This window comes from Diceros bicornis, chromosome 29, assembly GCF_020826845.1.
Source record: "Diceros bicornis minor isolate mBicDic1 chromosome 29, mDicBic1.mat.cur, whole genome shotgun sequence".
In the NCBI taxonomy this organism is placed as follows: domain Eukaryota; kingdom Metazoa; phylum Chordata; class Mammalia; order Perissodactyla; family Rhinocerotidae; genus Diceros; species Diceros bicornis.
The window spans coordinates 14,621,024-14,647,617 of NC_080768.1; the positions used below are offsets into that span (position 1 = coordinate 14,621,024).

General features: G+C 36.7%; 1 protein-coding gene across 4 annotated transcripts in view; it reads left to right on the forward strand.

The window, feature by feature from the left end:
- Positions 1-26,594, forward strand: part of TENM3 (teneurin transmembrane protein 3) — a 598,785-nt gene that overhangs the window by 417,551 nt on the left and 154,640 nt on the right. For all 4 annotated transcript variants that reach the window (XM_058524938.1, XM_058524939.1, XM_058524940.1 and 1 more), the window contains one exon: positions 23,120-23,358. In XM_058524938.1, coding sequence (XP_058380921.1) covers positions 23,120-23,358 — 239 coding nt within the window. The remainder of the gene's footprint in view (positions 1-23,119; positions 23,359-26,594) is intronic.

Here is a 26,594-nt window from a genome sequence, read left to right on the forward strand (position 1 = left end):
ATGTTGCTAATCAAAAGAAATGGCATTTCAACTTGCAGGTACCCAGTGAATCAGCCTAAGCAGCGATGTGAAAATCTCACACTGTAGCGACATGGTACTACTGTGGTTTCTTTAATAGTCTCACTTGGTTGGAACTCTTGAGGTGAAGAACCAGACTTATTTATCATTGATTTTTCCTTTTTTAGTTAAGATTCCCTGTGGAGTATGATTCTCTGGCTCAGTTTCAGCTATATTAACAACTTGATCCAGACTTGTGTCTGCCTTTAAGTGTTTTTAGTCTAGCGTATAGTTTCATCTTTGGCGATTATTTCTATTTATGCATACACTCATTTTACCAATCCTCACTTCTGAAACTGTCATTTAAAGGATATAAAGTATGAAGTTCAGTTAGGAGTAGGTAAGAGTTTCTATTTTTCTCCTCCCCTCTTCTCCTTTCGGTGTATATTGATATAGTTGGTTACAAATTGGCACGTAATAACCCACGAAAATCTCAGTAATTTGTAGACTTAACAGTTTATGTGAATTAGTAGAGAAAACATAAAAGGTTTTCTACCTTATTTTGTTTCAGTGTAGCTTTCATGTTGATTTATTAAAAAGCATTTTTTTTTTTCACCAGCAGTCTTGCTTTCATAAAAATGTTTATTTCCTTTCTCTAATGAATTTAACATTTGCTGCTGCTGGAGACAATCAATATTATTGTGTGCTGTACATTTCTACTCAGTAAATAGAGCAGTTCTGGTCTATCATCTCCAGTGAGTTTCAGACCTCCTAGAATCACATCAAGATACAAACAAGCATTTGCAGTTTATATTCTTATTATCTCATCATCTCCTATAAATAATAATCAGTGCCTAGATATAATACCAATACTTGCTTAGAATTTTCCTTAAAATTCCATTTCTTTGAGCTCACTATTTCTTATACTTTGTATAATTCACTTTTAGGGCAGTTTGATAGCCTATGGCTCATCCTTTGTTTATTTTATACTTCAGCTGCTTCGGTGCATAGTAATAGCTGCTGCCAGAATACAGAGCGGCTGAAGCAAAGCTTAGACTTGACCTGGTATAGCAGCAACACTTAAAGTTACAGTCACTGGTATTGAGAAGCCTTGACCTTCAGCAATTGTAAAGTTAATTGCCTGCAAGTTCCTCATTTATATATGTGAATTAAGTAGCTTAGTAGTTACCTATTAGATGTTAAACAAAATGGTTCATTCGTAGCCATTTAATAAAAGATTTATTAAAGTCTTGTTTTATTATGAAGTCTCCTTTGGCATTGATAGTTCATTAGTTGTGTTCCCATAGCTTTTTACCTTGTAGTTCAGTAATGCTTTTCTAATTATTAATGTATGAAATTGCATATTAAATTACCTCTTTATTATTGCATTTTTAATTTAAATATCAAGATGTCCTGGGCTGTGTTAATGTGAGATCAATGCTGCATCTTTAAAAAAATAAAATACCTAAACAGAAGAGTTATTTACTAAATTAAGATATTCTCCTTTTCTTTCCCTTCCTTTATCTTCACTCTCAGTGGTTCTAGAAGGCAAGACAATCATCTGAGCATCAGATCTGAGTCAGCCTTGCCTATTAGAAGTCTAAGCAACAGCCTACACATTGTGGCCTTATAGTACCAGGGAAAAGCTTTCCCAGCTGAAAAATTGTCCCTCTACCTGCATGCTGATAACCAACTACCTTTAGCAAGGTAGTAAGTAGTAAGATCCTCCATAATTAAAGATATAGCTTTAAGTAAAATATCCCTGGGAAAGTAATCCGCTGACTTAAGTTTACTGACTGATGCCATATCCTTTTATTAAAAGTAGTTTGGGGTGACCCAAGGGCACCTGTGGGGAAAGAGAATATCACAGAATATGGAAGAGAGGTGCAAAAATGAAGAAGCTAAGGTTACTGAATATACATTTCAAAACTGGACCTGGGCCTAGGCTGAGAAATTCTTAATTAATCTTTGAGAGTCTCGCCATCTCCATTCATTAAAAACAAACAACAAAAAGCCCTGGTAAACTCATCTAAAATTACTTACTAAGGAATAATAAAAATCAGTTGGATTCTAGATCTCTTGAAATATTTCACCTTTAGTAACTTATAGTATTTCTTAAAAGTCCTGTGCAGAGAGATGTATGCATTTGTAAGGGTAACAGGAAGAAAGAGGAAGAGGGAGATATGATGTATAAGGATTTGCTAGGAGGTGTTTATATTTAAGGTTCATTTCAATTTGTGGCTTAAAAACTTTGGCTCAGTGACAGGAGGATAATTCAGGAGGCTATTGTGATCCCAATTCAGTGCCTCTGCTCTATGATGACTATGTAATTTATCATCAAACCAGAACAATTTGAGAGTGAACGGGGAATATGAACAATTACGCTGAAACTACAGGCATAAACTGAGGCTGTCCTGGGCAAAGAGGGACATATGATTACCCTACTAAGTTTTATTGCCAAGAGTAAAGTTGCTTTTAAGTCCATATTATCTTATACCTAAAATGTATAATAAGATAGAGATCAAATGAGAGGGGCAGTGGAAAGTTGCCATTGCTTGAATATGGATATGACTTCCGACTAGAACATTTCTACTTTCTATTGCCAACTTGTAGCAAATATTTAATCCTTTGTCAACCTCATCACAGAAAAAGCTTCTGTTGGCCTCCAAAATATGTAACTCCTAAAATAATACATAAAATATTTGTCTTTATTATCTTCTCACAATATCAAGAGAACAAGAGGGAGCATATATTGAAGTCAGCATATTGAATGAAGTTTTTCTCAAAAAGTTCAAATTTAATTTTTTAAATGTGAAATGTTAGATTTAAAGGTAACTCATATCTTCACTAAAAATGTAAAACAAAGATAAGATTTGGTCCTGAATTTACTCAAAGGATGAACATCCATGTATCTCCAGCAGTGTTATAATTTGGTTTCCAAAACCGTTCTCTTACACTGAAATAGAGACCTCATTCTAAAGTAAAGTACGAGATACAGATTCAAAGATGATTACTAAGATAAGTGAAAGCAAAAGCATGATTTTTTAATATGAGATTCTTATTAACCAATTGTAATGCTGCAGCCTCCACTTGGTTGTTTAGCAGGCGTCATGCCAATAATTAAAATGAGAAAGTAGGCTTGTGAACCAAGAGTAGCTCTAAAATGAAGGTCATTCCCAGGAGTCGGTATTGATATATATTCCTGAATAAAACCCAGTGGATCTAGTAGAGATACAAACACAGTTTAGCATCATGAGAAGAGCATGTGCCTTGTAGTCAGATAGACCTGGTTTTTAACCCTAGATCCATCATTCAAATTATCTCTGTAATCATCTACAAATTATTTAAACCTGAGGTCAATTTCCAATGCAATAAGACCTACTCAAAGTAGTGCTGTGAATATTAAATGAAATAATTAAATAAAGCACCTGGCACATGATAGGTGCTCCATAAATATTTTTAAAAATATGACCAAATGATAACAATAATAACAACTATTGCATAGGATAAGATAACCTAATTGGTTAACAGTTAAACAAATATCTTTTATCATTAAGTATCTCTCTTCTCTCCAAGGGGTAAGGAAAATATTTGTCTTAACTGGAACATTTACGCTGAATTTATCTCCTTTATGTGTTAGGTAGGCCAAGCCTAAACCGTAATTTTACCAGAATGAAATCTCTTAGTTTTTTCACTATTCCTGTCATTCAGCAAAACGTAGGCAAATTTTTGCAGGTAGGAATCCCAAGTCTGTTAATTTTGTTCTTAAGAAGAAAAAAAATCTTCAAATTATAATGAAAAGCAACTATTCATATCCTTGAAACGTTTAATTAACTAAACTATTAAATGTTTGGAATGAATGAGTAAAAGCCATGATAGATGCATTGTCTCCACATCAGTCAGAAGTTAGGCCCCAGTTTATTTAACGTATTTAAAGCTTTAGATGTCTTTTGAGCATGATGAAGGTACTGTACAATAGAGTAGGAGTGTTATTTTGTTTAATTGAGATGAACCAGTTTCTTTTTAATAGCAATTAAGACACCAAGAAAGCATGCATTAATCATTTGCTATAGGCCTTAAATGATTTTTGAAAGCATAATTCCAACAAAATTGCAAATACTATGTACTCCGATAATGTTTGGTTTTGGATAACCAGCAATCTGTATAAAATATTCATATATGGTAACCTTAATTTCCATAGTACCTAGGGAAATGAATTCTTAATTACTTCTAACACACTTCTAGTCACTTCCCTGAACATGATCAAAGTAAAAGGTCATCTATGCCGTTATTCTGGTCAGAGCTAATGACTGTGATTTAATCATTATCTTTTTCTGAACATGACCTATTCATTTTGAGGCACCCCTCTTCCTCAGTGACTGTTTGGTGAGGTTTTGCTTTTATTCTTTTACTCTTCATTAATATTGTCTTTGAAAATACATTGCAGTCCTCTTTCTTTGGGGGGGGGGTGTGTGTGTGTGTGTGTGTGTGTGTGTATGATCTCTACTCAACATCGTTACTACATGATGATTTTATCTTTTACTAGAAATAAGTTTGGTCCAATTTTAAAACTGTGTGTTTTTCTCTAAAATTTCATCCTCTGGTTTATCACCAATTAATCTATACCCTATCAAAGGTAATTGCTTATCTTTTCCTGCGTTTCTTCATTTTGCCTTGACATATTTTTGCCTATTTTATTTCTTTCTCCTTTAATTTCAAACCTGAGGTAAAGCCTGTGTTCCATTACACCATTCTCAGAACTCTTTCTTCTTAGCTCGTAAGATTAAATTCTTGGGTATGCGATTAACCAACTAAGCTTAATAAATTCTATATGATAACCCCTCTGATTCTGCTGTGACCCTCTTTATGATTTCTTAGCATCTCACCTCATATTCTGAACCACTTAAAATACTACCACTAGAAATCATCCTGTTCCAATTACATCCTGCACTAATATAATAAGTATTACTTCTTTCTGGTCATGAGTTCCTAGAAAAAACATTGTTTTGGGGACAGACAGATCTGGGTTAACATGTCAACATCCTCCTAGCTGTGTGACCTTGGGCACATTACTCATACATTTTTATCTTGTTTTTTCATATAAAACGGGTTTGGTAATACTTCACAAATATCTTATAAGGATTCGTTGAAATGTCATATGTAAAGTACCTAGCACTTTTGTTTCTTTGCTTTTCTTTCTTTTGCTATACATTTAAAAATAAAATAATTGACTTACTATTTACAAAGATAAATGACAACTACCAAAGCAGTAAGATTTGGTAAAGGCAGTGACAACTACCAAGAACTTAGCATGTTGATTAATTTTCATGGGCAATTAGCTTTTTCAGCTTTGGAGATAGGCATTTTTTTATCCTGAGAGTAATCACTATATTCTCAGTTTAATTGGGGTGACTTCCTAGAGGAGATAAGCTATGAAGTAAATTTTCAAAGACAGGATTTGTTTTAGAAAAAGGCATCAGTGATAGTATGCGAAGGAAATTATCTGAGATAGTGGTGGGGTGGTGATATTTCATCAAAGAAAGCCTGGATGCATCCATTCATTCAGCAGATAACTTATGAAAGTCTTGTACCGGTATGAAAAACTCAAGTTTGTTATAGAGAACCTGGATATGTTGTGACTTCTTTTGAGCAAGATGGACTAGATTCCAGAACAAATCTCAGAATTGGAATTAATCTTAGGGATTATCTACTCTTACCTTCTTGTTAAGGCCCATTGAGATTTAGTTAGCTGCCTGAGGTCACATGACTGATTAGTGGCAGCACTCAGCTGGATCTCAGGTCCCAAATTCTAAATTTATTACCCTTTCTTCTTATAGTGTCTCCAAATTATTATTAATATTATTATTATTTTGGTGAGGAAGATGGCCCCTGAGCTAACATCTCTGCCGATCCTCCTCTGCTTTGTATATGGGACACTGCCACAGCATGGCTTGATGAGCAGTGCATAGGTCTACGCCTGGGATCTAGACCCACGCCCTGGGGCCTCCAAAGCAGAGCGCATGTACTTAACCACTATGCCACCGGGCTGGACCCCCAATTTTTGTTTATTACATATGAAAGGGAAAAAAAAAACACTCAACCCCCAAATATATGTATTTATTAAATTATAAATTATACAGATGTAACAATGTACTAATCTTCTGCATGTTATCATACCTATATAAAACTAAAAATTGAAAAGATTAAATGAAATAAATAATATCCTAAAATTATTTTTATTTTACTTTAATCTATTAAATTTGTTCATTTAATAAATTATTTATTAAATGTAAATTTATAAGGTAATTATCTGTCAAATATTAATCATACCGTAAAGATTTTTCAATCCTATTTAACAATTATATGAACTTCCTTTTGATAAATAAAAGTTGTATATATTTAGGTTGTACAGTGTAGTTTTTTAAGGTGTACAACATGATGATTTAGTATATATACATTGTGAAATGATTACTGCAGTCGAGTTAATTAACACATCCATCACCTCACAGTTAGTTACCTTTTGTGTGTGTATGTGTGGTGAGAACACTCAAGATCCACTCTCTGAGCAAATTTCAAGTATATGATACAGTATTGTTAACTATAATCACCAGGCTGTACATTAGCTCCCTAGAGCTTATTCATCTTATAACTGAAAGTTTGTACACTTTGACCAACATCGCCCCATTTCCCCCACCCCCAACCCCTGGCCGCCACCGTTCTACTCCCTGGTTCTATGAGTTTGACTTTTTTTTAGATTCCACATTTAGATGAGATCATACAGTATCTGTTGAAATTTGGCTAATTTCTCTGATGTTCTAGCCAACTAATTTGAAGTTGTTACATTTTCACGTTTTTAAATAAACAAGGACCAAACCCACTAAAATACCGTGTTTTGCAGACTTTTAAATAGTTGAGAAAAGTGAAAATTGTGATAGATGACAATCATTGTTCTTGGCAACAAAATCATATATTGATGGGAATATTTCCAAATGTAAGTTTTAAAAATATTCTCTCTGCACTAAGAGTTTCTTTAGAGAAACAGTACTTTCTTACCCATTCTTGAATAGAATTGAAGGGACAGATTAAGAATTTTTTCAAAAATATATTCTTGGTAGCATACTACTGGCAGCCACTTGTCATCACAGACAAGGTCAGCAAATTTGGACCCTTCTCCTTTTTATATATTTAACTCATTTTTTTGGGGGGGGGTGGGGAGGAAGATTGGCCCTGACCTAACATCTATTGCCAATCTTCCTGTTTTTGCTCATGCAGATGGGCTCTGAGCTAACATCTGTACCCATCTTCCTCCATTTTGTATGTGGGACACTGTCATGGCATGGCTTGATGAGCGGTGCATCGGTCCACGGCCGGGATTCGAACCTGTGAACCCCAGGCTGCCAAATTGGAGCACACAAACTCAACTACTGTGCCACCAGGCCGGCCCCAATATTTACCTCATTTTTAAGGTTTATAACTTATTCTTTGCCATGAGCCATCTGGCTAACTTTTATGTGGTTAAAAAAGATTTTCAAGATCACTGCACAACTCATCCCAAAGTATTGTGAACAATCTTGTATTTAGTGAATCACACACAAGCTGCAAAAACTAAAAGATGGGGGCATTGCTGTCGACTCCTCTGCTTGGTGAACTCATCCTTCTCTCAGGAGACCTCACAGAATTAGTGACTTGCCAACAAAAGGGCTGAGTGTAGGCTTCGCTATATCAGTGTATTAAATATTATAAAAGCTTAACATCTTTCTTATTTTTTAGATGAAAGAAATATAAATAGAAGTGTGTTTTACACACAAGTTAAGATACATACCTCATATAGAGACTACTACTATACTATGTAACTGGTTAAGAGCGTAAGTTTTAGGACCAAAAAGACCTGGCTTTGCCCCTGTATAAATTTTGACAAGTTAAGGCTCAGTTTCCTCATCTTAAAAAAGTAGATTTTACAGTACACACACAAACACATGGGGAGTTTGTGAAGTTTAAATTAGATAATATATGCTTTGCATACCGTGAAGAGACGCTCAGTGAGCTTCTTTTACACACTTCCACTATTGGACTGGTTGTTTTCTGTTTTGTTTTGTTAAATACTTCTTGTTCACTATCACACATCTGATTAACCAGGATACCTTCAACGTCTCTTACAACTCTGAAATTCTTTTATTCTTCATAAATTTACATCTACACCTGAAATTCTTCTCTTTATCTAGGTCACACTTCTCCAATTTATAGAAAGAACTTTGCTGAACAATTTTAAGCATAGATGGCCATCAATAATTAAATGAATTACTAATTAAATAGATTAAAACTTGTTCAAATAGCACATAGGAATTTCAAGATGTTCTTTTTCATTTCCATTTTAACTTTAGTATATTTAGTATGTAATAACTGCCAACAGTAGGTGTAATTGGTATCTTAAAACATGTAAGAAAATGTCTAATACAGATTCATGCATTTGATGCCGTGGCTATACCATTAAAATGACTAAAATGTGAAACAAAGACTGTTAAGCTATTTTAGCCTTCTTGATAATGGTAAAAAAAAAATCCTATGTTTTTAATCCTGTTGTTCATTTGTTTTTTTTTTTGTGAGGAAGACCAACCCTGAGCTAGCATCTGCCAATCCCCCTCTTTTTGCTGAGGAAGACTGGCCCTGGGCTAACATCCGTGCCCATCTTCCTCCACTTTATATGGGACGCCGCCACAGCATGGCTCGACCAGCAGTGCGTCGGCGTGCGCCCAGGATCCGAACTGGCAAACCCCAGGCCGCCGCAGCGGAGCGCCCGCGCACTTAACCGCTTGCGCAACCGGGCCAGCCCCTGTTGTTCAGTTCTTAATACTCTCGAACAAACCCTGTAACGTAATTTGGTGCTTGATTATAGACGTGTCTAAGGTAAAATAAGTCATAATAAAAATATTTTGCTTCTTGGTGCTGGCCCAGTGGCGTAGTGGTTAAGTTCACATGCTCTGCTTCAGCTGCCTGGGGTTCACAGGTTCGGATCGTAGGTGTGGACCTAAGTACCGCTTATCAAGCCATGCTGTGGAGGCGTCCTATATAAAGTAGAGGAAGATGGGCACGGATGTTAGCCCAGGGCCAATCTTTCTCAGCAAAAAGAGACATATTAGCAACAGATGTTAGCTCAGGGCTAATCTTCCTCACCAAAACAAACAACAACAAACAAACAAAAATATTTTGCTTCCTGTTTTAACCTTATATATTTTATACAGCTGTGGTTATACTTAAATTTTATATCATATAAGTCTCTCACGTAAGACTGAAAAGTAAATGTGAAAGTTAGTGAAAGAATTCATGAAAATATATTTCCCACAAATCACCTTAACACTCTAGAATTTTGCTTCCCAATTTTCAGGCATCAACTAACACATAATGCTGGACTTACCATGAACATGTTTGTGTATTCCGTATAACTATAAATTGATACAGTGGCAATTGCTAAAATGTATCTTTATTAATACATTTATATTGCAAATTTTTTTTACAAAATACTAAAAACAATTTTTGTCTCAAACCACTTTTTGTACAACCACTAACAGCGCATATTAATTCAGGTAATAGCAGTGAAATGTATCTTCTTGATAAGCTTTTCATTTAAGACATTTTTCTTGCTGGGATCACCTCCTGGTGTGAAAGTTGTGCAAAGATAATAGCACATCAATTCAAAAGTGTAATAGATTTGAGACCACAACATGCCATCAGCGTGAAGAAGCAGTTTATCAGTCTCACTAATTCATTGTGTCACAGCCAGAATCATTATATATTTGTTCTTTTGTTTTCATGTCAAAATATATAATTTACAGTCTTATGTCCATTACTACTTGGGGGATGTTTAATTTTCTTATTTAAAATATTTTCCTTTAAAATGCATACCATAATTAATTTAAAGGTAATAAAAGAAGAGGTATTTTAATTAGTAGGAGTCTAAAATATTCTCTTTTTACAATTCAGGGGTGCATAATATATTACTTACTATAAAATAGTTTCAATTAAATTTATAGTAATATTTTCTTCATATTAGAAGCAAAAGAATGAATCCGTTTTGAACAAGCCTTGGCCAATTCTTAGAAAATTTGCACACACATATACACACATACACACATGCATCTTTTCTAGACTCATCCTATTTAAAAGTTAGAGATTAAATTATCAAAAGGCAAGGAGAAAAATATTGAAGTTTATTTTATTATTGACTCACTCTAGGTAAATTTTATTATTTCTTAACTGTTTCACCTTTTTATCAATCCTTGAGACAAGTCTTTTCAGGTTTTAGATCCCATTTGCAAATTTTCATTCTTAGTTATAGCTTTAGTAGGTAACTACCACTACCACAGTGGTTATTGAAGAAGTTAATTAAAAACTAGTCCTCCGAATACTTTTTACTTTCCTCATACCAGTGAAGTACTCTACCAAGTTCTCCTGTGCCCCCCCCCTGAAAGCACATTTTAAAGTAATATCTAAAGGATGAAAGAAAACAGTTTCTCTTTAACTGTAATAATGAGGATTCAGTGTGGGATTTTTTTTTTCAATTATGCTGGAATTCTGCTCCCTCTAAACCTCAGTAAGAGAATCTGTTTTTCATCGTGTTGCTTTGTAGATCAGAAGCCACCGCTGTTGCAACCTCTGTTAGGGTGTGGTGTGCGTCCACCGTGACCAGTCCTAGGAACATCACCTTGATTGTCACTATTTTGTCCTCAGCGGCTTTAAAGCAGGAGACAAGTTAGAGAATAGGCATGTTGTGCAGGAAAATATTTTCATGTCTTTTCCTTCTCCTCAAAATAGCAGATGTGTCAAGGGGTAAGGAGGTTACGTGTATGTGTGTGTGTATGCATGCAGTGCTTTAAAAATATTTAGAATTGAGTTTTCCAGAAGTCTCTGCTGATAAAGACAATGATTAGAGATAGCTCTTTCTTTCCTATAGAGATTTTAATAGAGGTAATAAATTGAAGCAAAGTTTTCAGAGGAAAAAAGACTACCATATAAAATTACTCCAGTCAGAAAGGTTGAGAGTAGAGAAATAGCGTTGTCTGTATGAAGAAAGTAGTGAAACCTCTGGGGAAGTTGTAAATACTCAAGGTGAATTATCAGCCAGGCTTCTACATGGCTCACAAATCTAAGTATTAAGTTCAAAGAGAAAAGGAAAGAGAACCACCTAAAGAAAGGTACTTGTGGGGTAAGGTAGTATGTTGGTGTAAGTTTTGTAAGCACATGGAAATATAGATGCTATCAGAAACAAAGAAGAACTAAAAGAGAACAGACGCTGCCATCTCATTTAGAGATAAAGTAAAGGCCAATAAGCTTAGTGGATACAGTCACGTGTCACTTAACGTGGAGGATGTGTTCTGAGAAATGCATCGTTAGGCAATTTGGTCGTTGTGTGAACATCATAGTGTACTTACACAAACCTAGATGGTATAGCCTACCACACATGGAGGCTATATGGTACTAGTCTTAAGGGACCATTGTCATATGCCATCCATCATTAACCAAAAGGTCTTCATGAGGCATGTGACTGTACTTAAAAATAGCAATGAACTTAGAAAGGATGAGGGAACCGATTTTTTAACAAATAGATGAATTTGAAAGGAAAGAACAGTAAAGGGAGATGTTGGAAGTAAAAATTAAGAGTGAGGGGCTGGCCCAGTGGCGTAGTGGTTAAGTTCACGTGCTCCACTTCGGTGGCCTGGGGTTCAAAGGCTTGGATCCCGGGCGTGGACCTATGCACTCCTTATTAAGCCATGCTGTGGCAGGCGTCCCACGTAAAATAGAGGAAGATGGGTACAGATGGTAGCTCAGGGCCAATCTTCCTCAGCAAAAAGAGGAGGATTGGCAGCAGATGTTAGTTCAGGGCTAATCTGCCTCACCAAAAAAAAAAAAAATTAAGAATGAGATGACATAAAACAACAAAAAGTGTTTAAGCCGTTTGATTCTGAAGTCAGAGGGATGGAGCCTTGTATTGCACAAATTCCATTTGTTCTAAATTAACTACTTGAGATGGGCTACCAGCAGTGACTTTCTAAGCAAGAGTCTTTTGAATTGATTTTCTGATTTGTTATACAGTCTTGATGTGAGTCTTGAAGTTAAACGGAAGCTAAGAAACGAATATGCCAATACCTACTGCAGTGGTTCTCAAAGTGTAGTCCCTGGACCAGCAACATCAGCTGCTGGGGTTCCGCCGTGCTATGTTTTAACAAGCCTTCCAAGGGACTCGGATACAAGCTAAAGATTGAGAACCACTGCTTTAATGTATAGAACAGTCTCTAAGTACATTTCTGCTCAAATTGGTGGCCTAACTTTCAGCTACATAAGTTCACAAGGCCCTACCAAAACCTGTGGTTCCGTAATTAGTCTGGTTGAACTGTTTTCATGTGAAAGATAATTGCCTGCTGAATACCTTTTGTAGTCTTATGCAGATGCTAGTGTGGGTGGGTTTCTCCCTGAAAATTCATAGCAGCCTCTGCAGTCTCTTGGTTCCGGAATCTCACAGAGCTCTGAGGGCCATCATCCTCAACTGATGGAGATTTTTTTCCAAATAGCTAGGTATTTAAGCACCGTAAGTAATTTTACTAGATGTCTCTGGATCTGTATTGAGAATCAGTTGCTAAAAGGTAAGGAAAACAAACAGGAACCCAGCCTTGAATAAGAACAATTTCTATATGGGCTTGCTTGCTTTAGTTTTCTGTTTAATAGCTGCCAGAAATTTTGTATTTCTTTGCATCACTATCTAAAGCACATCATTTAAATAAACTGCTTTTTCAGTCTTTTAATCAATTATAAACACATTGGTAAATATACCTTTAACAGATAATCCAGTTGGCTTTGGAATTTAAAATTCATAATTTGATAGCGAAAATTTTGAAGACTTTGATAATGAAGTGCAGGCTCTAAGTGTTCAAATGCTTGGATAATAGTTAATATCTTTCAGGTATATCATTTCTTTCAAGTATATACTGACAAATATTTTGTGCTGTTTTAATTCCTGCAGTATTTATTAAATATACTCTCAATTACAGACTCTAAGTAATGAAATGAGTGATAATGGGCAATATGGAAGGAAGATAATGCATAATAATTAAATGTTGTATATTTTGACAATTTTTAAAAAGTATTTTATCTTAAAATGAGTTCTAGTTAAACCATTCATTGTTTTGGCATCATCAAGTGACTAAAACTATTTTGAATTCAGTAGTTAATTTTAGCCTTCATATATTTTCAGGTAAATTTAATCCACAAGCATGGGATTCATTTGCTTTAGATCTGAAAATGTCACTTTGGAAGAGTCGTTTGATGTTGAGGAAATCTTGTGAGACCTTTAATAAGCCTCTTAAATCCCAAAAGTTATATTTTGCCAGAAGGAAAAGGAACCTATACCTTAAAATTTCCTTAGCTCTTAAGTGAGAACTTCAGATTCTGAAAAGGTTGTAAATTTCGCCAAGTACAGCCAATCTTTCTTCTCGTTGGTGCATTGTCTTTGAAATCAGAGCATCTAATTTGAAGCAGGCAATCTATATTCTAGGTAAATGTTTTATTGATTTGCCTAGAAACATGTAGAAGGCAGGACATCAAAACATTTTATTTAAACAGTTCACAGTTTGATGTAAATTACTCTCTTTGTTCAACAGAGACTATAGGATGAGGAAGAAAGCATCAATGTTTCCTGTGCAGTAATAAGATATAATAGGTTATATACGATAGAAATATTTTTCCAGGTGTCTGTATGTCACTAATAAAGGTTTCAACTGGGCGTTAGGGACAGAAACTGAACACTACTACACCCTTTTTATTCTAATCATTTGCTCTGTTAATCCCTAAAAAGGTTTTTAACACTGTATAAAACAGGAAAGAAAAAAACCCTATTTTCTATGAAGATAACCAATTATGAAGTTAATCTAATTAAAATTTCATTCAGTGGTGGCTTGCTTTCTTTCTGACTTTTATTTTCAATCCTAATGTCCCATTGAGAAAATGAGTCAAACCACTTTGAATGATGCTGTAACACATTTTCCAGGGATGTTTTCATTTTGGTCAATATCATTTCCAACTTATTAAACCATGTTCTTGATATTAGAGGAATAACATGATTCTGTTAACCTCCTTAACAAAAGATTAGTATTAACCCATTTGTTTCCTGGTAACTCCTGTAAGCTTATAGTTTAATTATATATTATAACATTTAATTTTGTACTTGATATTAGGATTTTTTTCGATGGGCACTGATATATTAGTATTATATATGGTATAATATAGAAAGGCACATTTATACTTACTCAGAAAATCTCGTTATTTTTCCAATGAAAATCTTATGATAGTAAGTTTTGTGGTTATTACTTTGAAAGACAAAATCAACCCAAAGTGAAGTTACTAAGGAACAGAGCATACATTCTAAGAGATGGAGTAAAAAAGCAAAACAAATTATAAGAAGCAATTGTAAGTGGCCTGAGATTAGATAAAAATGATGACTGGACATATAGAAGTAATTCAGTGCGCTGTGCAAGTCCATCAGTTAGAGAGACTTAAAAGATAGAGTTACTAACAGTGACCAAAAGGCAGGAGTGGGGCCGGCAAGGAAGATGAGGAGATTCAGTCTTGGTCCCTACTAATTTTAAATTTGTGACGTGACCCAGAGGAAGAGACATGACAGAATTGGTTAGAAATAGAAGCTAGAACAGAAGGTGGAAGCTGAAATGGAAAAGTTGGTCTGAAAGTAGATCAACAAAGAAACAGCTCTTTCAACTTCAGAAGGAAAGCAAGCAACTATTAATCGTGCTTAGTATAGAGTAATCCTTCCCGTTTACGTTTTGGTTGCTGCCTGGCATTCCAGTTAACGATGCAACGCAGTTCCCCAGTTCTCGTCTGGTGGTTGCTGATGTTAATAGAATCCCCCTCAAGATTCCAAAGCCGCAGGCAACTGTTAGCGTGCAGTGGCCTCCTGCACCAGCTGTCTTCTGGGCTTTGAGATTGATTTTCCTCCTCTCGGTCTCTGATAGTCTCTCTTCAGGTGTGCCTCTCTAGTTCATCACCAGAGTGGAAACGGGGGCACCAATAGCTGAGGAACGAGGCAGGCGCCACGCAGGGCATCATTAGAAACGTCAGAACGGAATCAGCCTGCGCCAGTGTGCTCTGTGTTGAAGGGAAGCCGCTGCCACTGCTGCTTTATTGCTGAATACAATGGGGAATATTCTCACGGGATTCACTTTCCCCATTCCCGAATATGGTCTGAGAAGTAAAGAAAATTTCTGCCTTCATTCTACAGACCTCATGTGGATGCCAGGTCAAACCCATATGTTTTTGATGGTAATTTTTGCAGAATTTTTGATACGTGAGAAGCATATTCCCAAGGCTGTGTGTCCTGGCAAAGAGGCACAGGATGGGGAAAGACTGGAATGACACACAGAAATGTGTGTTATAGAGAATTAGGTGTTAAATAATTTTCTCCTATGGAAACTCGTTGTATACTTTTCATATAGCTGAATATCAGTATTCATTTATTTGTTCATTAAATATTTGTGGAGTTCTAGACATAAACTAAGCATTGTGTTGGACTTTGAAACGGTTAAAAAGAAGTCCCGGGCTAAAAGCTCTGTATTAGTCACAATATACACTTGTCAGTGTTTTATATTTTCTATATTGCAATGGAAGGGACATTATTGCCTTTGGAAAGAAGGCATCCTGTCTGAACCTAAAAATTAACAAATTCTCACCAAATTAGAAACCAGATGTTCTCCTCTATAGAAAGTATGTTGACATAGACCTTTTCTGCTATTCTAGTTAATGTCCAAGAGGTTTTTACATGTGTATTTTAACACATCTATTTTGAGGCCTAGTTTTACCTAAAGGAATCATCCTCACACAAATGACACCGTTTGTTTGTAAATGGTTTCAAAATATATCAACTTAAACAGTGTTTACAAATTCTTTCTATACTTTTATTAGAAAATCTGAAGATGATTTATTGAAATTATCTGAAAATATTGAAGACCCGTGATTTTAACATATAATGTACTGGTGATTTGGCTTCTCTTTCAATGTTTTATAATGTTTCTGTATTTATTACACATATATATCTCCAAGGCACAAGTTTGATGCCCCTCTGATATGGGTAGTGATTTAGTCAAGAAGGGGAAATGTACTTCTGAGATTTAATGTCAGGGGCCAAAAAAATACAATTAAATTCTGTTTTCTCTTGCAGCAACAAAAGTAAATTTATGTATTACATAAGTTAGAAACTCTTTCAAGGTAACGAAGTCTTCAGTGCCACTAATATTGATGAATAGCGTATTTTTGAATATTGCGTCTTTGTTTCCAACAGTATCTCAGAGTTGCATTTTTCTCTAAGAAAAATAATAATTTCATAGTAATTCAAGCCTAGTTCTTAAAAGAGTTCTTTGCCAGCGTCACCAAAGCAGGTGGACCTCATGTATCAATGTCATAGGTTTTGAAAGTTGAAATAGACGTGTCTAATTTGAAGTCGGCACATGTCTGGCTCACGGGCTTGCGCACAGTAGGTCCATGTTTTTAGTGTCAAGGCTAAGATCATAATCTTTAGAGTCCCATAGGCTCAGGTTCAAATCCCATTTCCCATTGAGAAATGACCCAAACCACTTGAGCAAAGCTATAGCCCATTCTCCAGGGATGCTTTTCATTTTGGTCCCTATAATTTCCCACTTTTATTTATTTGTTTTTAATCTATCATTTTATTTATTCATTAGCCATGGGTCCTTCTCCAAGGTTCTTAGTTTCCCTGAGACTCAAATTTGCACATTGGCACAATGGTCATCATTTCATTTATTTCACAATATTTATTGAACTACTGCTATGTAGGAACTTTCTAAGCCCTGAAAATACTTAGAGGTGAATAAGACTTCATGGACTTTACATTCCAGTGAGAGAAGACAGACAATAGATTTGTGCAGTGGATACATCATTCTTACTCCTCAACTTAGTATGCTGGATAGACAACTTTATTTTTTTATATTTCTGTCTATATTTTATTTGAAACCCTCATTCGTAGAAACTTTCCTCAGGTGATTTGGGTCTTTCCCTCTCCTCCCCCTACCCCCTTCTGCGATGATACTGTGAGCACGGCAGGGAACATCTGGGCTTGAGTCTTCTCCACGAAGACGTTGAGCTTTCATACTGTCTATTCCTTCACTATTACTCGCCATGTTGCTGCTGAGATAGCCTGCATTTCTATGTGTGTGGCCCCTTCAGGTCCAGTAGCACACTCTAGCATTTCTTTGCCACCTTTGAAGCTGTGGAAGTAATTCTGCTTCTCACAGATGATGCTGAGGCACAGGAATCTCAGGGAGGCTCTTTCTAACTGCATCACCTGGACACTCCATGCAGCAGTTTTCTCTTTGGGATCCTGTTACCTCTGCAGGTCTCTGCCTGAGATTCAAGGCACAGATTTCTCTACCTTCAGGTCCCCTGATATACTACGTAGTCTCTTTTTCTCCAGGACCCCACCAGGGGAGCCAGGAGCAGGGCCTCTGTCTCTGAGGCACAGTGAATCTTCTGCCCTCATCCATTCCCATCCATTTCCCTCTTCCTCACCCTTAATAAGAAAATTGTCTAGTCTAAGGGGAATCTTTATCTCCTATATTCTATTTCATTCAAACATTTGGCCAAATCCCAAATCTTCTCTGTTTCTACTTTTCCCTCGGAGGTTCTTCATGGTACTTAAGACTAAGGCAAGAGAATCAGCCTTTGCCCATGGGCCTACATATTGGTTGATATTCAAATGCTGCTGGTTTCTGTGTGCACAGTTTCATCAGGTAGCTCTCTGCTATTTCTGTACCTTCAAGTACCCTTAAGCTTGGCATGAAAGTAGCAGAGAGAGCCTCAGACGTCTTTGGAGACTTGCTCCCGCCCCAAGGGGCTGCCTGCAAAGCAGAGGACAGGCTTCTCTCACTGGGTCCTATTGAATCCTCTGCTCTCATCAGCTCCCCTCTGGTTCTCTTCCTGCTCCCAGCCTGAAGATATTCTCCTAGTCTGGAGGAAACTCCTTTTTATCTCACACCATACTTCTCCTAAACATTATGGTTCTACCCCAGTCCACTCCATTTCACCCAGTAGACTGGGCTTTAGGAAACCAGCAAGACACTCTGGCTATTTCTACTTCTCATCTTGTCTCATCTCTCCTGGAGGCAATGCAATAAAGCGGCTGCTAGAATTGAGAGAGTTGAGGCGGAGCAAAGACAGAAAGGGGAAAATTTTCAGGAGGAAAAAGCACACTTGAAATAGTATTTAAAAAATTTTACCCACCACACAAGTAAACAAATAAACAAGAACTGATTGTTATAAGCGCTTTGAAGAAACTGAGCGTGGTGATACGATGGAGAGTAAAAGGACCAGGGCTTTAGTAGGATCTTCCTCCAGGTACATCTGTCTGTCCAGTCTTCCATCTACCTTCTCCAAGAGGAGTGGATATGCATCCTTCCGAATGCTTTTTTTAATCCTTGCCAGTGGCGTTAAAGAAATAGTCTGTTACTATGGGCTGTGAGCCTCTTGCTCCCTCTTCGTGTATCATCCTAAAAAAAGTGAGAATCTAGATCAGGGAATCAACTGCAGCTCACAGGCCAAATCCAGCTTGTCACCTGTTTTTGCGATGATCATGAGCTAAGAATGGTTTTAACGTCTTTAAGTGATTGAAAAAAAATTAAAAGAAGAATAATATTTCATGACATGAGAAAATTATATGAAATTAAAATTTCAATGTCGATAAAGTTTTATTTCAATCAGTCACTCTCCACGTTTGTGTGTTGTCTATGGCTGCTGTCATGATGTAACAGCAGAGTTGAGATGGTGTGGCCAGAAAAGCCTAAAATATTTACTCTCTGGTCCTTTAAAGAAGAAGGTAGCTTGCACCTGGTCTAAGTGATCAGGTTACTCCTTGACAGGATATAGTCCATCTTCTCATCCAGAGTACATGCCAGAGTGTGGATCGCCAATATCAAATTTGTAAACCAGGAAATTCATTTTGTACGCGTTGGTTTTGAGGGGGTTACATTTTGAATTGGGATTTAAAGTCTTCAAATGATGATTTTTGATCTTTTGGAATATAGATTCCAATAAATGAATTTGGGAAGGAAAATAGCTCATGCTTATTGAGCACTATGTAGTAATATACTAACATAAACATATCATATATGTTACTTCATTTAATCCTCATAAAATGCCTGTATAATAGGTATTATTAGCCCCATTTTATGGATGATAAAACCAAGACAGAAAATTTGAGCATTTTACCTAACATCATCCAGCTAATTATAGGTGAAGCCTGGATTTGAACCCAGACAGTCTGGGCCCACATTCTTTTTTTTTTTTCTTTCCTTTTTTTTTCTGAATTGTAAATTTATTATATGAAAATTTTACAAAGATATACAAATTAAGTGGCATTTAATTTATTAAAAAGAATGCAATTATATTGAATTGGATATGCTCCAGAAATTCTAGGCTACCTGCAGTAGCCTTAGGTTATAAATGCAAATATATTTCATTATACTTTTGTTCTACAGTCAGTGCGGTGTGCATAAATAAACTGAGTAAAGCTAGATTATGTGATAAACATCAGTTTCAATCAGTGGCACCTGAGGTTCTATATCCTATTAGAATCTATTGCTTTATTAGTTCTATTTTTTTTGTTTTTTTGAGGCAGCATTGGTTTATAACATTATATAAATTTCAGGTGTACATCATTATATTTTGATTTCTGTGGTGTAGACTACATTGTGTTCACCACCCAAAGACTAATTACCATCCGTCACCACACACATGTGCCCTATCACCACTTTCGCCCTCCTCCTTTCCCTCTTCCCCTCTGGTAACCGCTAATCTAGTCTCTGTGTCTATGTGTGTGTTTGTTGTTGTTGTTATCTTCCACTTCTGAGTGAAATCATATGGTATTTGACTTTCTCCATGTGACTTATTTTGCTTAGCCTAACATCCTCAAGGTCCATCCATGTTGTCACAAATGGCAAGATTTCATCCTTTTATGGCTGAGTAGTATTCCATTGTGTATATATACATACCGCATCTTCTTTATTTATTCGTCCATTGATGGGCACTTAGATTCTTTCCAAGTCTTGGCTGTTACGAATAATGCTGCAGTGAACATAGGGGTGCAAATATATTTTCTACTTAGTGTTTTCCTGTTCTTTAGATAAATACCCTGGAGTGGAATAGCTGGATCATATGATAGTTCTATTCATAATTTTTTGAGTAATCTCTATGCTGTTTTCCCTAGTGGCTGCACCAGTTTGCACTCCCACCAACAGTGTATGAGAGTTTCCTTCTCTCCACATCCTCTCCAACACTTGTTATTTCTTGTCTTGTTAATTATAGCCATTCTGACAGGTGTGAGGTGATATCTCATTGTAGTTTTGATTTGCATTTCCCTAATAATTAGTGATGTTGAACATCTTTTCATGTGCCTGTTGGCTATCTGTGTATCTTCTTTGGAAAAATGTCTGTTCACATCCTTTGCCCATTTTTTAATTGAGTTGTTTGTAGTTTTTTTGTTGTTGAGTTGTATGAGTTCTTTATATATTTTGGATATTAACCCTTTATCAGGTATGTGATTTGCAACCATCTTCTCCCAATTGTTAGGTTGTCTTTTCATTTTGTTGATGGTTTCCTTTGATGTGCAGAAGCTTTTTAGTTTGATGTGGTCCCATTTGTTTATTTTTTCTTTTGTTTCCCTTGCCTAGTGAGACATGTTTTTCAAAAAGATGCTGCTAAGATTGATGTCAAAGAGTGTACTGCCTATGTTTTCTTCTAGAATTTTTATGGTTTCAGGTCTTACATTCAAGTCTTCAATCCATTTTGAGTTAATTTTTATTATATGGTGTAAGATAAGATGGTCTACTTTCTTAATAACCGTGCTGAATATGAATATGGTAGTAGGTGCTAAAAATGCTGCTTCCAACGTACCACTTAATTCAGACTATAAACTTTTAAATTTGCTTTATGAAGTAGTTCCAAGGGGAAAAATGGATTCACAATTAGTTGCTAGTATAATTTATAGAAGTAGTAACTTACCGTTTGCATCTGTTCTAATTTCGTGGTTGAAAAAGCATTTTTAGATACTTTAATTGATTTACAACTCTGTGAGATAAGTGAATCATTAGCTCCGTTTTACAGATGAAAAAACGAAAAAACAAAAACCAGAGGCTTACTAGGATCACGTAACTAGGAAATGATAGACCAGGGACTTAACCTGAGATCTTATTTCTAATCCTGAATTCCTTCCACTATACCTGTGTTAGGCCAACTTTCATGACTTTGCCGTGTCTGTACACCAGCTACATTATTATTCACTTAGTAATTCTCTGGAAATGGACTCTTTGTAACTTACATACCTGGTTAGGTATGAGTTTGATTCCTCTTTTATTTATCAAATACTTATGTTGTGCTTACTATATTCCAAGTACTTTATAGTAAACATTAACTCATTTAAGAGTCCTAACAACCTCTAAGAGGTAAATAGTATTACTGTCCCCATTTTACAAGTTAAGAAACCAAAACACAGGGAGAAGTTAAGGAACTTGCCCAAGGACACATACCTAGTAAGTAATAGAGCAGGATCTCAACCTCGGCAATCTAGTTTTCAAGTTCTGTCCTTTTAACCCTTTAACTTATTTGATATATTAATCTGTTTTCTAATGCACATTAAAATAAGTACCTCAGTATTAAAATTAAAAATATTCAGGGGCTGGCCCCGTGGCGTAGCAGTTAAGTGCGCGCGCTCTGCTGCTGGCACCCCCGGCGCGCACCGACGCACCGCTTGTCAGGCCATGCTGTGGCGGCATCCCATATAAAGTGGAGGAAGATGAGCACGGATGTTAGCCCAGGGCCAGTCTTCCTCAGCAAAAAGAGGAGGATTGGCAGATGTTAGCTCAGGGCTGATCTTCCTCACACACACACACACACACACACACACACAAACAACAAAACATTCAGCTGTGTGCCATCTAAAATCATCTTGTGTAGAGACTGTGCTGTACTTTGGTGGAATATTCTAGAATACCTACAACCTCATGAGTATGGTAGAGGGAGCACCTTCTGTTGACTTCATTGAACATGTTATTAGGAAACATAATCATACGTGTTAAGACACACACTGAATACACTATAAATTACCAGCATAGTGTGAAATGTAAACCATGAAAAACATGGCACTTTTTTAAAAACTGGGGGACTTTTATTGTTAATAGGAATCTTAAAATTAGCCATCTTTCCTAAAACTTCCTTATACAGCACTCTTGTCATCTGTTCATTGAATTTCTGCTTAAAAATTTTTGAAGTAAGGCAGCATACAGCTTTTAGAGGCAGCTTGCTCCCCTGTTGTACGGCTCAGTTGTTAGGGAATCTTTCTATATTTGATCTAAACCCTGCTTCACTGACCCTTTCATTTATTGAGGTTGGTTTTAGAAAGTGTGCTGTGATTCCTTCCTTTCTCTCCCCTCCAGCAGATTTGCCTTCCTGGTTATGTTTGACAGAAGCTAGAAATAAAATTAGTTTGCATCCCTTGAGAACTGACCAACTGCCTGTGGCCAAGCTTGATGGTACTCACTAATGGGGGAGCAGGCTAGGATTAGAATGTTTCCACGGGCATCCAGAAGATAAATCAGTCTGCAGACCATCAGCGTGGTCATGCATACTTGTGTTTATATGAGAACGTATTCTCACATAGCAATAAGTTCACATGTAGCTATAAAGTACCAGGATTCATTTTATTAAGTGGAATGTGAAGATGTTCTTGAGGCATTTCATGAAGGAAAGTTCCAGAATGGTTTTGTGCCAGAAATGGTATGATTAGAGTAACTTTATAGTCTCTCAAGATATCTACTTGAAGGGACAGTAATCCTTCGTGTGCATAAATACTGCTATAGACGTTACAAATCAACCTTTTTCATCAGAGTCATTTTTATGAGTTGGGTTTTTTCATTAAAATATTTCCTTAATTTATAATTGTTTTTTAATTATATGAGGTAAAGGAGAGAGACAGAAAGAGAGGAGAGCTAATGCATAGCTGTCTCTGTCTCTCACATTTTAACATATTTGCATCTTATAATCATATTCTCCTGTTCCACAGGCATTTCCTATTCAAAACAGGAACAGGGACGACGCCACTGTTCAGTACTGCAACCCCAGGATACACAATGGCATCTGGCTCTGTTTATTCGCCGCCTACTCGGCCACTACCTAGAAACACCCTATCAAGAAGTGCTTTTAAATTCAAGAAGTCTTCAAAGTACTGTAGCTGGAAATGTACTGCCCTGTGTGCTGTAGGAGTCTCAGTGCTCCTGGCAATACTCCTCTCATATTTTATAGGTAAGAACAAGTTTTCAGAATTATTTTGTCTGTAAGTCAGGATGTTATGTTGTTGTCTTGTTGGTTTCATCTATTTATTTGGTCAAGAAGTATATTATGAGTTATATTTTCTGGGGGAGGGGTTGTAATAATACGTTATAAATCACAGAGTATTTTAAGTAATTTTCAGCAAATTTAGATAAATAGAGAAGCTGCATTTTCCTAAAGAATGGCACAGGGGATGTAGTATTTAAGTTCGTTTGCTCCGCTGCTGTGGCCTGGGATTCGCAGGTTTGGATCCCAGGCGCGGACCTAAGCATCGCTCATCAAGCCGTGCTGTGGTGGTGTCCCAAATACAAAATAGACGAAGATGGGCATAGATGTTAGCTCAGGGCTAATCTTCCTCAGCAAAAAGAGGAAGATGGACAATGGATGTTAGCTCAGGGCCAATCTTCCTCACCAAAAAAGAAAAAAAGAATGAGACATAGTCTCGGACACAGACTATAGTGTACTTTTGTGCTTCACTTGTCCCTCGTGAGACATGGGTAACTCTATGACATGTCTGTGAATAATTCGTTCACTTGCAGGAATGAACACTATACAGGAACCTCCTTCAGTGCATAGTCAATAGGGAGCTCTCTGCTGCTGGTGATATTACATGTCTTTCAGCTAACTCAGCTATCTAAATGTAAAACTCATCACTCAGGACCATCATCTTGCACTCAGGAACACTCTCCAGAGAACTGTGCATCCATAAAACAATGAATGGATTATATACTTGTTCATATATGTGGATTTTTCAGCTTTTCTGATGTAGTATTGATCATGTTTTTCGTTTAATAGTAACCCAAATGATGGAAGCTGCTAATAGAAGTTGTAAATTTTCCTTTTATTTAACTGTTTCGTAACATATATGAGCATTCAAACTATTGGAGATTGCTTTTTAAAATGTCCAAAATGACCACATCCGATTTTAATCTGCTTCTAAGTGTAGGGGAAGGCCTACCACATCAAAATGCTAATGGTGTCCACTGACATAAATCATAGGCTATATGGTTTATCCAACAAGAACAACAGCCAGTGATGCATCCTCAAGTTTACAAAGCGATTTGTGACGCGCCGTGAAATTCTATAACTGAGTAAGAGTATTAGAGAGCTGTATGTACAATGATGTGATGCTTTTGCAGTGAGCCAGTTTCCGTCATTAGCTACAATATGCCTTAGTTATAAATTATGTACTTTGGAAAGGGAAATAACCATTTCAAGTTACAACATTTAAGAGAAAAATAGAATTTTAGAGCGTGAAGGAACTTTAGAGATAATTGAGTCGGGGATGGCAACTGGGTGGCATATTATGTACTGCTAGTATTTCCAATTCCTTGAGCACGGCAGACATCACTAATGAATCAGGATACTCTTTGCCACTGAACCTGACTACAGCCTCGTTATCCTTGTTACATGCTTTACTCAGCACCTCGTCTAGCCACTGTCATCAGAGACGAAAGCAAGATGAAGCCTTTCTGTCATTTTTCCATCTAAGTTAACTGCTTCCTTGTAAAAATGGTCAAACCACCTACCAAAAGGGTTGTCACCTGGCCAAGATCAGACACTAATGAAACAACGCTATGCTGTCTCTTTTTTTCTTTTCTTTTTATTTTTGGGGGGAAGATCAGCCCTGAGCTAACATCCGTGCTAATCCTCCTCTTTTTGCTGAGGAAGACCGGCTCTGAGCTAGCATCTATTGCCAATCCTCCTCCTTTTTCTCCCCAAAGCCCCAGTGGATAGTTGTATGTCATAGCTGCACATCCTTCTAGTTGCTGTATGTGGGACGCAGTCAGCATGGCCGGAGAAGCGGTGCGTGGGTGCGCGCCCGGATTCGAACCTGGGCCGCCAGTAGCGGAGCGCGCGCACTTAACCGCTAAGCCACGGGGCGGCCCTATGCTGTCTCTTAACACTCAAGGTAAATGAGGAATATCACCACAACAAGAATCAGGATTCAGACACAGATTTCTAGTATTCAGCCAGAAAATATCCAACCATTAAGAGAATCTCTTCTAGTTAGCTGTATAAATTATTTGTATCTGTCAGCAGTGTGCTGCAAAGAGTTTTAAATGGTTCTGAAATGGACCAGTCATAAATGGGATGTCATAAATTAAGTATATGTATTTGTAGGGGATGTTTTTTACTAGAGTACATGTCAAAGAGGTAGATAAACACTGCGCAGGGCTGGAATTCAGTGTCTGTGTTTTGATATGTTGTTGGGTGTCTATTCTGATTAGAACTGCCTGTGTCCTACTGGTTGTTAAATATTTCAGATATCAGCTCTGATACCATTTTGTTTTATTTACACTGTACGACTAGCAGGACAAATAGCATTTTCATGTGAGATTAGATCACTATTATTTGTGACTTGCCCTCTTTTCAAGGATCCATTAGTGAATATAATTGAGGATCAGACTTCTAAGTAAAAACTCAAAATATTCCTTTTTTTTTTTCAAGTTACCTGTTTTTATTAAAATAGTTAGCATCCTGCTTTATTCCTACTAGTACCACTGTCATAACTTCTCCCTTTGACTTTATCTTTTTCAAATTACATAAGTAATAAACTCATGTACTCTTGTCAGTTCAAGAGATATTTGTGGAACTTTTCTTACGATCTAGTTATTGTGCTAGAAGTTAAGGCGACACAAACCAAGTGTTATCTGGTAAAAATTACTTTTGTCATCCAAGAATTATCTCATAGTTTTATTGCTTTCATTAAGCACAGAGATACTTAGAATTTTCACTGGTCTTCGTGTGCTTAAATGACTAACAGATTAATGCAATGATTTATTTGTTTAAATCAGGTAAGGAATTTCATTTCTCCATCAGTTAGCATGATAAATCTTTTCAGACTGAAAAGATTGAAGACTGAAGATACTGCTTTTACCCTTGAAAAAGAGAAGAGGGCACTCCTCTCAGGGAAGGTTGTCCTTTTCTATTGACTGTACTGTAAGGCAGAGAGGGAGAAAGGGGACACTTGCCTGTCCAGCTAGATCAGTCTGATAAACCCCAGAATCAATGGGGAGACCAATGTCATCATCAGATTGACCTCACCACCTTTAACAAAAGTGCAGCCATCCTTAAACTTTTTTTTCCATTTCCTTAGAGGTCCCCTTCTCTCGTATTAACTGTCAATATGAAGCCAAGGCTTAAGAAACAAGTAAAATAAAAAGCTTGAGGAATTATTTCTGTCCTGGGATTTTCTTTCTCACCTT